We start from the raw sequence: 13,848 nt of genomic DNA on the forward strand, positions 1-13,848 counted from the left end.
ATTTATTTATTTATTTATTTATTTATTTATTTATTTATTTATTTATTATGCAGTGTTCTACCTGCATGTGTGCCTGCGTACTAGCAGAGAGCACCAGATCTCATTATAGATGGTTGTGAGCCACCATGTGGTTGCTGGGAATTGAACTCATGACCTTTGGTAGAACAGCCAGTGTTCTTAATCTCTGAGCCATCTCTCCAGCCCTAGGGCAGATTTTTGTACATTAGAACTTTTTTAAGTTCTTTTGCTTCTGATTGATTACTATTATTTTTAGACCTTTCTTGTTAAATACCTGATTTCCATGTGGAGATTTTGAGATTATATTGAATCATTAAATGACAGATACTAAATTTTCTTACTAGTAATTAAGCTTCATCTTTATTGTTTAACATATTTAACCTTTTTTCATAAAAGTATTTTTTCTGAAATTTATTCTTCAGATTTTTTTTGGTACTATTGTAACCACCTCTTTGAAACTGTTGTATGTAGAGATGCATTTGACTTATATGTTTATATGTATTTATATATATGGAATGCATACATGCAGAGATAGCTACTTCCTTATATTTTCTGTTGCTAAAAATTTTAAGTAGCCAATGGGGCTTCTCTCTATATAATTCTATATAATTCATTATATAGAATTCTACCAGAATTCTACCAGAATTCTACCAGAATGATATAAAATCATCACATTTTACCTTTTCATTAACATGGACTTGACCTTGAAAATTGTTGAATAGAAAGTGGCAACAAACATTTTTAACTCTTCTCTATTTTAAAGGCAGTGCTACTAACTTGCACTTTTATTTATTATTTAAGTGTCTTAGTGGTGTTTTGACTACATGTATTTCTGTTTACCACATGTATGCCAGGTGTCTAAGTCCAGAGAGGCATTAGATCACCTGGACCTAGAGTTACCTGAAAGTTACAGTTGGCACTTGTGGTTGCAACACATTATCTAAAACCATAAAACATAAAGTCTGTGATAGGGAGCCACGTTGTAGCTACGTCTTGGGTGGTTCTGTTACTTATAAGAAGAAAAAAATGTGAAGTAGTCAACTACTATCTATTAAATGATTCTATACAGTATCCTATGCAGTCTGGTTGGGAGGATAATATAATTATCTAATTAGATATATGTGCCAGAGTAAGCATTCCATAAATGTTACTTGGGTCTCTTCATGACCTGTCTCTGAAGCCAGATCTCCCAAAACTTAGTTCTATTTTTCTCCAAAATTGAACACTGCTAATTTTAATACCTTTGATTTCATTTGAGGCTAGCAGTATCACTCAGCATGTAAAGCACTTGTCATCAAGCATGGTGATGAATTCGATCTCATGGGTCATGGGTCAACATGGTAAAAGGAGAAGAAACTTAACTGCCACACATACACCATGGCATTTGTGTGCCCACACAAATGAATCAGTTAATCAATGAATCAATCAATATAAATAAAAAATTAAATTACAGTGATGGAAAATTGATTAAAATAGATCAGAACGTTAGCCATGAGTTTCTTTTTTCACAAATGTGATGATATAAGCAGTTTTTATGTCTGTATTTTGTGTCTCTATTTTTCTCCCAAGTAGTTAGAATGTGACATCTTAATCATATTAGTTTTTCACATTTTTTAAGTGATAGGAATTGAACCATTGGCCTTGATCTTTTTTTATTTATTTTTATTTTTATTAATTACAGTTTATTCACTTTGTATCCCCTCTATAGCTCCCTCTCTCTTCCGCTCCCAATCCCACCCTCTCTCCTTCTTCTCCACCTGTGCCCCTCCCCCAGTCCACTGATAGGAGATGTCCTCCTCCCTTTCCATCTGATCTAGTCTATCAGGTCTCATCAGGAGTGGCTGTATTGTCTTGCTCTGTGGCCTGGTAAGGCTGCTCCCCGCTCAGGGGGAGGTGCTCAAAGAGCAGGCCAATCAGTTCATGTCAGAGATAGTCCCTGTCCTCATTACTATGGAACCCACCTGGACACTGAACTGCCATGGGCTACATCTGTGCAGGGGTTCCAGGTTATCTCCATGCAGGGTTGGAGTATGAGTTTCAGAAAAGACACCTTTGCCCAGAGTTTTGGGTTCTGTTGCTCTCCTTGTGGAGTGCCTGTCCTCTCCAGGTCTTACTATCTCCCACTTCTTTCATAAAATACCCTGCACTCTGCCCAAAGTTTGGCTATGAGTCTCAGCATCTGCCTCAATACCCTGCAGGGTGGAGCTTTTCAGAGGCCTTCTGTGGTAGGCTCCTGTCCCGTTCCCTGTTTTCTCCCTCCTCCCATGTCCATCCTCTTTGCCTTTCTGAATGGGGATTGAGCATCTTAGCCAGAGTCCTCCTTCCTGATTAGCTTCTTTAGGTGTACAGATTTTAGTATGTTTATCCTACAGTATTTGTCTAATACCCACTTATGAATGAGTATATACCATGTGTGTCTTTCTGCTTCTGGGATACCTCACTCAGGATGATCTTTTCTAGTTCTCACCATTTGCTTGCATATTTCATGATTTCCTTGTTTTTAATTGCTGAATAGTATTCCATTGTGTAAATGTACCACAATTTTGGTATTCATTTCTCAGTTGAGCGACATCTGTGTTGTTTCCAGATTCTGGCTATTACGAATTAAGCTGTTATGAACATGGTTGAGCAAATGTTCTTTTTGTATAATTGAGCATAGTTTGGATATATGCCTAGGAGTGGTATAGCTAGATCCTGAGGAAGCACTATTCCTAATTGTCTGAGAAAGCGCCAGATTGATTTCCAAAGTGGTTGTACCAGTTTACATTCCCACCAGCAATGGAGGAGGGTTCCCCTTTCTCCACATCCTTTCCAGCATGTGTTTTCACTTGAGTTTTTGATCTTAGCCATTCTGATGGGTGTAAGGTGAAATCTCAGGGTTGTTTTGATTTACCTGATGACTAAGGATGTTGAGCAGTTCTTTGTTTCTCTGCCATTTGATATTCCTCTATTGAGAATTCTCTGTTTAGCTCTGTACCCCATTTTTTAATTGGATTACTTGATTTGTTGCTGCTTAACTTCTTGAGTTCTTTATATGTACTGGATATTAGATATCTGTCAGATATAGGGTTGGTGAAGATCCTTTCCCAGTTTATAGGCAGTTGTTTTGGCGACAGTATCCTTTGCTTTACAGAAGCTTTTCAGTTTCATGAGGTCCCATTTATTGATTATTGAACTTAGAGCCTGTGCTGTTGGTGTTCTGTTCAGGAAGTTGTCTCCTGTGCCAATGAGTTCAAGGTTCTTTCCCACTTTTTTCTTTTAACAGATTTAGTGTGTCTGGTTTTATGTTGAGGTCTTGATCCACTTGGACTTTAGTTTTGTGCAGGGTGATAAAATAGGAGGTATTTGCATGTTTCTTATTGTAGACATCTAGTTAGACTAGCACCATTTGTTGAAGATGCTGTCTTTCTTCCTTTATATGGTTTTGGCTTCTTTGTCAAAAATCAAGTATTGTAGGTGTGTGGGTTTATTTCTGGGTCTTCTGTTCGATTCCATTGGCCCACCAGCCTGTTTCTATGACAGTACCATGCAGTTTTTATTACTGTTGTTCTGTAATACAGCTTGAGATCAGGGATGGAGATGTCTCCAGACAATCTACTGTTTTACAGGATTGTTTTAGCCATTCTGGGTTTTTTGTTTTTCCATATGAAATTGAGAATTGTTCTTTCAAGTTCTGTAAAGAATTGTGTTGGTATTTTGATGGGAATTGCTTTGAATCTGTAGAGTGCTTTTGGCAGGGTAGCACAACTTACCCAAACTTATGGGACACAGTGAAAGCAGTGCTAAGAGGAAAGTTCATAGCACTAAGTGCCTCCAGGAAGAAGCTTGAGACATCTCCTACAAGCAACTTAATGGCACACCTAAAAACCTTAGAAAAAACAAAGAAGCAGACGTACCCAAAAGGAGTAGATATTGGAAATAATCAAACTCAAGAGCTGAAATTAATGAATTAGAATAAAGAAAACAATTTAAAGAATCAGTGACACCAAGAGCTGGTTCTTTGAGAAAAATCAACACGGTAGTAAAATCATTTTTTTAAGGAAGGTACTTTTAAGAATATCATAGCAAGCTGGCCATGTTGCTGCGTGCCTCTAATCCTAGCCCTCAGAGAGGCAAAAGCAGCAGGACTGCTGTGAGTTTGAGGCTAGCCTGTTCTACAAAGCGAGTCCAGGACAGCCAGGCGTACACAGAGGAACCCTGTCAAGTGAAACAAAACAAAGACAGTCAGCAAATATCAGTGTTCCTTCTCACTAGATTATGCTTGTCCTGACCAAGACATTTTCACCAATGGGTAAGTTAGGTTACTAATCCTACTCCTGTGATATATTTTAGTAACTAGTGGATGTCCAATTGATTGCAGATATTTAATATGAATGGCATTATTGGTTTATGTAAATAATTGTCTTGTTTTTTTTTTTTTTTTTGAAGGTTTGTTATTGAACTTTGTGAGCCAATTCAAGTGAAACAGTTTGATATTGCAAATTATGAGTTATTTTCTTCTACTCCCAAAGACTTTCTAGTTTCTATCAGTGACAGGTAAATTTTTAAACTTTTTTCTATAGAGTCCATAGAATTTCAGAGTAAAAATTAAGCCAATTTGTTGTTTTCCTTTGTTTAAGTTTTCATTTATAATATCAGTTTGTGATAATATTTGAATTATGGTTTCTTGTTAATCAGTTATTTTACTTCGCTCTTGAAATACTTAAACATCACAACTATGCTATGTTACTCCCTAATAAACTGAAGACATAGATAAGGGATTAGCTTGCTTAAGTCCCATGATTTGTTATTTGGAAGAAACACAATTCCAATCTAGAACTGTGTGACTTCACAGCTCTTTTAATCATTACACTTATTACTTTCAGACAGTTCTTTAAAAAATTATTAAAAGTGTGCATGTATAAGTGCTTCATGTTGGTGACCTGTTAAAACTCTTTTTACTTGCGTAATTATGGAAGAAGTAATAATGTAAGAAATTTTTAGGAAGAGAACTATTTTCTGTTTCTGGAAACTAAAATTTAACATTTTTAGCATTTTAATACATTCTTTTCAGCCTTTCATATATAGTTTTTTTTTTTTTATTCCACTAACACGAGTATCTTTTTATTTTTTGTATCTGAGAATATTTTGTCCTTTAAGGAAAGCAATTTTAATTAGAATTTAATTTTCTCCCACAATGAAGGTGTTTTTTTTTTTTTTTTTTTTTTTGCTGCTTAGTATGCCAGTATCTTGCCCTAGAAGATACTGTTACTTGGCTGTGCTGCTGTCATTGATGTCAGAGTCTCAGTGTTCCTCTGCCTCACAGTCATCTCTGTATCTGTAATAGCTTTTCAAGCCAGTTCTCAAAATATCTTGAGAATTCCACCTGCTATTATGAATACTAACCTTTTTCTTTTTCAGATTGCTCCCCCTAATATTGTATCTTAAATGGTCATATCTGGCTCTGAAAGTTAAAGTGTGCATTTTTTTAAAGACGAGAAGAGAGAACTCATTAATTTGGGCTGTTTAAATGTTACAAACAGTAACAGGATTAGAGTTTGAATACTAGATTTCCTTGTAAAGGAATTAGCTATGGAAGATGTCTGTTTAAATACAATAAAGTAATGTTTTTCTGGCCTGCTTTCTACTAGTACTGTATTCATGCATTTCCTCATCACTTTCGCCATCACTGCTTGTGTGTAACAGCCCTTTTCTTCTTTTGCCCAGTATTATATGATTACTTTTGTTCCCTAAATCCTCAAAGTTGCTTTGCACCTGCTTTTGTCCTTCCTTGTCTTCTGTTTGTTAATGTGATTTTTTTTCCAAGTAATCTTTTCTAGTGGAGTGGAACTCAAGGGCCTGTTTTATTTAAATGGAAAGAAAAACAGTATATGATAAAATTATTTTATATTTTTTAGGTATCCCACAAATAAATGGATTAAGCTGGGTACTTTCCATGGTAGAGATGAGCGGAACGTCCAAAGTTTCCCTCTGGATGAACAGATGTATGCAAAATATGTGAAGGTAATCTTTGTACATATAGTACTGTGTACTATAGTGAAGATGTTCTAGTTATTCACCCTGCTCATTTAGAAATTAGGGAAACTAAGAGGAAACTCATAGCATAATACCAATTAATGAAATACTTTCTAGGCTATTTTGTTCTATAGACAACCATTATTCTGGCATTTTTGTGTTCTTGGTAATCTAGACTAAACCATTTATTTATGGCTTTAATAAAATTCCAAGTTACAAGTCTTGTTTTGGGGTTTAGTTTTTATTTTAAGGCAGAGTCTCATGTGGCCCACCCTGGCCTAACTCCCCAGGTACATACGCTGCCTCTGGGTGGGAAGTGCAGTCATGCAGCACTATGCGCAGCATGCTGTAGAGTCTGTAAATTGTCATCCACCCGGTATTGTATTTTTTTCGAAACCTACAATATTGCTGCCATTGGAATCTTTTAAGTAGGTTTGATTATTTTTTAATTTGTTAAAATCTTATTCTTAGATGATTGATTCAATTTTAATATCCATCTGTTTATGGCTTCCTCTTTTATATTTAAATGAAACATTATGCCCATTTAGCAGTTTCAGATAAAAATTTAGATACATTAAATATTCCCATTCTTCACGTTGCCAGCTGTCAGTCTTGAATTTAATTTAAATATCTATGGAAGTTTCTGTGTCTCTTTCCTGACCCCTTTTTTCCTTAATAGAAAATAATGGACATTTCTTAAAGTACCATGCTGTTAATAATAAGACCTTTTGGAATTGCAGAATTTCTAATTTCTGTGCTTTCTTCTTTAAAATATAAGAACTTAACAGCTATTTGATTTTGCCTTCTGGAATTTTACTCTCTCTTTTTAAAGCATGAATTAAATTGATTTCTACAGATGGGTAAACTTGTAGTATTCCTAATTTCAATACAAAAGTGCTAGATTCTATATTGAAAATGCAGTTGATATTTTCAGTGTAAAAATTGCCATGTAAAACTTCCTGCTTATTTGTTTAATGGAGAGAAACTATAGAATGTTTATGAATTGCTTTATTTGAAAAAAACCTTTTTAGTAGAGACAAGTCTAAAAGCCATTTGCTTGTGATTCTTACAGTGATGAATACTATATATATACACAAATTCTTACCTGGATATATGCTCCCTTAAAGGAACTAAATACAAATATGCAAATTACTTTTTAAAACTTGCATTTCGTAAGTGGAACATCTTTTAGTTGTGTTAGTTTTATATGAAATAATAGAATACCAGAGCTTATACTTTCCCTGTAATACATTGGATCCAATATTTTACAACCACAAAATAGTAAACTAATTTATTAATATATACATACCTGTAGATATATGCACTTTACATGGCTGTAATATTTAATGTAAGACATGGTTTCTAGAAACCATTGGTTTTAGAATCTGTTTTTATCAGATAGAAAACAATAGCAATGAACTTAAAGATTATTTCACTGTTACTAGCTTAAAGCTAATCTATTAAAGTATTTAGATTGTGCTTTTCAGTTGTTATGGTAAAAACCGGAAATTGTGGCTTTTTTTCTGCAAAGAATTAAGAGTACTACAATGTTATCTGTCACTGTGTGTTGCTTCTATACTTCATACATGGGGGTTGCAGATACTTGTTACTTATGGCATGTGATCCAGACTTTGCAACTGATTCCTTTTTCTTTTCCTTTTTCTTGCTTCAGATGTTCATCAAGTACATAAAGGTTAGCAACCTTCTCTTTTGCAATATTGAATAACAGAGCATGGCATATTAATGCATTACAAAGAAAACCAATCCCAAAGCTTTATAAGTATTGATTTTTGGGAGAAACGGATGTATTTTTAGAAATGCTGTAATGAGAAGACTGAGTGTATTAACCTTGCAAGTGCCCTGCTGCCTTTCCAGTTCATGTACTTTTATTTTTCAGGTTGAGTTAGTGTCACATTTTGGATCAGAGCACTTCTGTCCTTTAAGCCTAATAAGGTAATACAAAACAAAATAATTGCTGTGTTTTTACAAGTGATACAGAAAATCATGTTTTTAAAGTATAGAGAGAATTTTTGCTTATGTCAAATTAATGATATTAAGCCTCCATTTGAATGTGTTATGAAAAAATACCAAGATAGGCTGAAAAATAAACTTCATTTTGTAAATGTTTCGGTTTACTTTATTGTATTGATAATACATAAAAGCACAGACTGATAGAAAAATCGGTCATTATATTTCTAAATGTTTTAAGTTACTTTTATATTTTAATGGAAGTAGTGGATGAAGAAATGTTAAAAATATTTATGTTGAAGTACAAAAGCTAGTGGACCATAAAACAATACCAGAATTAATATTTGTAATTTGCTCTTGTGAAGAGATGAGCCTTAGTAACTTCTATTTTAATGAAAACCTATAATGAAATTGTCACTAGGGTTTTCGGTACTAGCATGGTGGAAGAGTATGAAGAAATTGCTGACTCCCAGTATCAGTCAGAACGTCAGGAACTATTTGATGAGGACTATGGTGAGTGATTTTAAGCAGGTGACTCTTAGGATTTTTTTCTTCTTCTTGTAATCCAGGAGTAAAGGATGAGTCATGGATGGCTTAAATCAACAATTGTGGTCAGTTTATAGTTTATTGTTTTTAACTCTAGTAGCAAACTTTTTCTTAAATATGCATCTTTTTGTAATGTACATTGTTTCCCAAACCCATCTGTGAGTTCTTTGTAACTGGAGCTCTCTTTTGTAACACTAGTGCTACAAATTATAAGTGTATCCCAATTCTGGGCCTGAGCTCTCTTAAACTCATAAGATATAAAACCAAAAAAGTAAGTGTTGATTCCTTTGACTTGCCTTGAGCCTTGGAGCAAGCCCATGAAGTCTCCAGTCTTTTAGAAGCCCCTTTGAGTCAGAAGGGAAAGTTTTATCCTCTGGCTGCTTTGATAAAAATGATGTAAACCATAACTTTAAGAATTTAAGTTATATTTTGTCATTTTCCTACCAAAAAATACAAAGGCATTTGCTAAAAGTTACGTTTAATATTTTTGGTTAGCATTAACATTTTCCTTGATTTATGCCTTTTAAAGGCTTTTGAACCTCTTTATGTGAACATGTTTTAGGTTTATAATTAATACTTATTATACAGTGTTTTTGTATGTCAGTTGGCTTACAAAATACAGGAACTTTTAAACACAGTTATTAGAACTAGTTTTAATCAAAATTATTTTTATCTTCCTTAAAACAGATTATCCCCTGGATTATAATACTGTGGAAGATAAATCTTCAAAAAATCTTCTTGGTTCTGCTACAAGTGAGTATTTGGGGTTCCTTATTTATGCCATTAAAGTCTGAGCCCTTCTTGCTCTCCTACTGACAGGTTATTTGTTGTAGTGTAGTTTAGGATGCTACTACTTTCAATATTGACCTGTGTTAGTTTTGAAAGATATTTATGTGGGAATGGAATATTGTAGGTAAAAAAGAAGAAATTGTAGGCATTGGATTTAATCAGATTTGAGGAGTATGATCTCTTTGTAGTGAAGACAGGCCTGTGTGTTTCTTGAGGAAAAATTATTAAGGAAGCAGCACATGAGTAAATTTGTTGTGAATGAAGACTTGGTCATCTGTGCATATACCTAGTTTTCTATTTAGCAGTAAAATATCAAAGCTATTTCTAGCATGCAATAATAGTTTAATAGTAATAATACAATATACTCTTGTCAGTGAAAAAGTGCCTAACATACCTAGTTGGTGGTATAGTTTGTTGTTGGCTACCTAGAGATACTTATAGAAAAATTCTACCCAACTAAAACATTATTTTTGCTGGTAATATGAAACTTAACTAAGCATTTTCTTTGCATTTAATAATTAATAATAAGATAACTAGAGGTCATACCAGTGTGACTATATAAATTTTCTGTCACCAAAAATGGAGTTAAGTCACTTCTCTTTCTTTTTATCTTCCCTGTTTTCCTTCTCTTTTTTTTCTATGTAAAGGATTATAGATTTTAGCAGACTGCTAGGGATAAGAGTAAGAGTGTTAAAGATACATGCAAGAGGAGAATCCATTTATATAATGTTTATTTCATATTATTTCATTATACTTTGTTTTTAAAATAAATTTACTTTTTACAATTTTTTCACTTTGTATCTCCACTGCAGCCCCCTCCCTTGTCTCTTCTCAGTCCCACCCTTTCTCCCTCTTGTCCCCCCCCCCCCCATGCCTAGTCCCCTGATAGGACTAGGTTATCAGGTATCATCTGACCCTAGCTTATCAGGTATCATCAAGGCTGGCTGCATCATCTTCCTCTATGTCCTAGCAAGGGTGCACCCCCCTGAGGGGGAGGTAATCAGAGTCTGCCACTGAGTTGATGTCAGAGACAACCCCTGTACTCCTTACTAGAGAACCCACTTGGGAACTGAGTAGCCATTGGGCTTCCATTGAACTAGGGGGTCTGGGTCCTTTTCATGCATGCTCCTTAGTTGGAGTATTGGTCTCTGCATGCCTCCCCTAGGCCCAGGTGTTTTGGCTCTGTTGTTCTCTTGTAGAGTTTGTGTCCCTTCCAGGTCTTTCTATCTTCCCTCTTCTTCCATAAGGATTCTGGCACTCTGCCCAAAGTTTGGCTATGAGTTTCAATATCCCCTTTGATACCCTGGTGGGTAGAGTCTTTCAGAGGTCCTCTGTGGAAAGCTTCTGTCCTGTTCCTTGTCTTCTCCTACTTTATACTCTGTTTATATTCATTGTTTTTGTTTTCTTTCATATGTTGGGGAAGTGCTGTAGCACTCAGCTACAAACCTAATCACTGTTGCTAATATTTAGTTTTTAGTTTTTTAGATTTGAGTAGCTACTCTAAATTAGGGTCTGTTGTTATTTTATTGCTGATATGAAAATAGTGCTGTGGTACACCATAATTTTAGGGGTGAAAAATAAGATAATATGTTATGTATCTTAAATTTTCTATCATTTTCTTATTGTATACTTGTATACTTATTATATGTTATGGTAATGGTCATTCTTAAAGATACTGAGCTAATTCTGAGGAAACACCTTTTTCTTTTCTTTTTATACATGGAGTTAGATACAGACTAAACAATCTTTAGCTTTTGATGGTTACTGGAAAAGAAAAAGAACAAAAGGGAGGTAATTTTTTTTTTTTTTTTTTTTTTACTATAGTTTAGATAAGGGAAAGCCCTATTAATATTCTGGGTTTATTTTTTTCTTCATATGGGGTTGGTTTGTGGATGCCATTAAAAGGTAATTATATGTAAATGTAGAACGATTTCCCTACTTGTAATCTTTTCTCTAACCCTATACTATTTTAATTAATTATATATAGAATATTATTTTGGTTCAACTTGTTTTTCTTTCTCATTGAGAAATGTGTTGCTTGTAACATTTTTTTTTCCTTTTTTTCTTTTATGGATCTTGAAGGGCAATCCATTTACCTTTGAGTGTTCTGGGTATTGAAATAATTTGCATAGTAAAATGATAGGGACAAGAAGATGTTATTTGCTCTATAGTATGGAAAATAGCTTTTTGACTTGACATATATGTCTTAAAATTTCAAATCGAGAGGTGGTGAGATGAAAGCATTACTTTGTTGTCATGAAATTCACTGATCTGACCTGAAGAATTAGGGGTAGCTTTTGAACCTGACTTAGCTACATTGGCTAAGATAGGATAATTAATAATGTAAGGAGTACATACATGTGTAGAATTAATCTAAAGAGCCCATGTCTGCCCGTAGAATGTTCAGGTTTAGCAGTTGTAAATGAGTTTGAGATTGGGCTTATTTGGAATGCAGCATTTTGGTGCAGGAAAGGAGACCTAGGGCTTTGCACATGCTAGGCAAGCACTCTGTTACTAAGTTTTCTTCCCACTCTTTAGAGTTTTGGAAACATCTTTGTAGGACAGGTTGCTTCAGACTTGTCATTCTTCTGCCTCTACTTCCTAAGTGTTGGGATTAGAGCTGTACCAACACACAAAGGTTTCCCTTTTAAAAATTGTGTACGTAGTCTCTACAAACCAGAATTTTGTAACTTTAATCTTAATAGAAACTGCTTTTCCTATTGGGACCTTAATTTAGTATCCCTTAATTGAGGTACTTGGAGCCAGAAGTATTTCCCAGTTTGGCTTTCAGAATATTTGGATATGCATAATTAGATATCTTGAGGATGGGATATCAGTTTAAACCTGGAATTTCCTTGTTTCATAGTTTATACACATAGCTTGAAGGTAACTTTACAAAGTATTTGTAGTGTGCTTGTATTTTGACTTTTGATTCATCATATAAGGTCATATTTTAAATTTTCTACTTGTGGGACTGTCAGTGCTCAAGAAGTGTATTTTAAAGTGTTTTGGCTTTCAGGCTTTAGAGATTTGGAATAGGGATCATTAACCTATAGTTAATATTCATAGGCCATATACATCACCAGAATACATATCCACTCTATACCTAGACATACTCGTTACTGTGTAACTTCAGTAATTACAAAGGGAGGTATGGCTGTCTTAAGAGCAGCATGTGTGGATGCCTGTTCACAGTCTTCTGACTCTTGCTTACATTTTTTTTTAACTAAAGCACTTACATCTTTTATATCAACACAGATTCTTCCTAATGTTTCTTCTGCTTCACTTTGTGCGTTGTCTTGTGGGTTTACCAGAAGGCTCTCCACTTTGATATTCTTATAAGTTTCTCTTTTCTCTTAGATAACATGTTTAAGACAAAATGCAGTTTTAAATCAACATGTACTTAGAAAAATTATATATATGTAATATTTGGTCCTATAAAGAGAAAGTAGAAATGATTATTCAAAGGGATCTGAGTGCATAGTGGATTTTGGTTGCTTTGTCTTGATGTATTGAAACATAAACAGAAACTACTCACTCCATCTTTGCATCCTAGACAAGAATTTGTTTCTGTAGCCAAAGTGCCAATGGTGTACTGAAGACTTGGCAATAATGTAGAGATGTTTGGTCCTTAAGAGTATTTGATTCCTAAAGGAATAATGTGGAATGAATAACTTGGCCTAACTCAGAGAAATGGAATATTTAATCCAGTGTGGGACTGTGTTTGATGTTACTACTTTAGTCATTATGAAGCAATTTTAGTGGCTTATGATAATAAACTGCCCCACATTTGCCTATTATCAGAGTAAACTGTTCACAAAGTTGCTTTGTCTCAAAAGACCAAAGGGGTGTGTGTGTGTGAATGTTCTGTGACCAAATGAAGTTGTTTCCTTTAGTTAGATGAGCTGAGAAAGTAGAAATCGTCCAAATTTTGCTTTTGTTACGAAGCAATCCTCTAAAATGATGACGAGTTTTTAAGATATAGAATACTATCTTCTTGTAGAGCTAGTAATTAAGTTCAAAATAACACAAGAGACAGTTCTTTATACAAATAAACAAAGCTTTTTGTTTATTGAATTCCTTTTTTCTTTTTTTTATTTATTAATATTTATTAGAGAATTGTTATTAATTAATATTAAATTAAAAGTTGTTGCATAACACCTTAGCACCTAATTTACCATAGCTTATATTTACATATACAGATTTATATTTTTGCTTTGTTATGGCTTTTGTAGAATAGCCTATAATAGTAAGTGAACAAAAGCATTAAATAAATTATCTGCTGGCTGCTCTTGTAAAACTTTTTTATGTAAAACTAATACATCCAACTCTTTTTTTTTTAATTTTATTTTTTTCTTATCAGTTACATTTTATTAACTCTGTATCCCAGCCATGTCCCGATCCCTCATTCCCTCCCAGTCCCTCCCTCCCTCCCTCATCTCCACCATGCCCCTTGCCAAGTCCACTAATAGGAGGGACCTCCTCCCCATTCATCTGAATATCCCAGAAGGA

General features: G+C 34.4%; 1 protein-coding gene across 3 annotated transcripts in view; it reads left to right on the forward strand.

Moving 5' to 3' along the window:
• Positions 1-13,848, forward strand: part of Suco (SUN domain containing ossification factor) — a 63,594-nt gene that overhangs the window by 27,199 nt on the left and 22,547 nt on the right. For 2 of the 3 annotated variants that reach the window (XM_055624516.1, XM_055624515.1), the window contains exons 10-15: positions 4,447-4,554; positions 5,916-6,021; positions 7,706-7,726; positions 7,931-7,986; positions 8,423-8,514; positions 9,235-9,300. In XM_055624516.1, the coding sequence (XP_055480491.1) occupies positions 4,447-4,554; positions 5,916-6,021; positions 7,706-7,726; positions 7,931-7,986; positions 8,423-8,514; positions 9,235-9,300 (449 nt within the window). The remainder of the gene's footprint in view (positions 1-4,446; positions 4,555-5,915; positions 6,022-7,705; positions 7,727-7,930; positions 7,987-8,422; positions 8,515-9,234; positions 9,301-13,848) is intronic. The other variant, XM_055624517.1, reaches the window with a different exon arrangement.

The sequence above is a fragment of the Psammomys obesus genome, unplaced genomic scaffold (genome assembly GCF_907164565.1).
Source record: "Psammomys obesus unplaced genomic scaffold, mPsaObe1.curated_primary_1811, whole genome shotgun sequence".
NCBI lineage: Eukaryota > Metazoa > Chordata > Mammalia > Rodentia > Muridae > Psammomys > Psammomys obesus.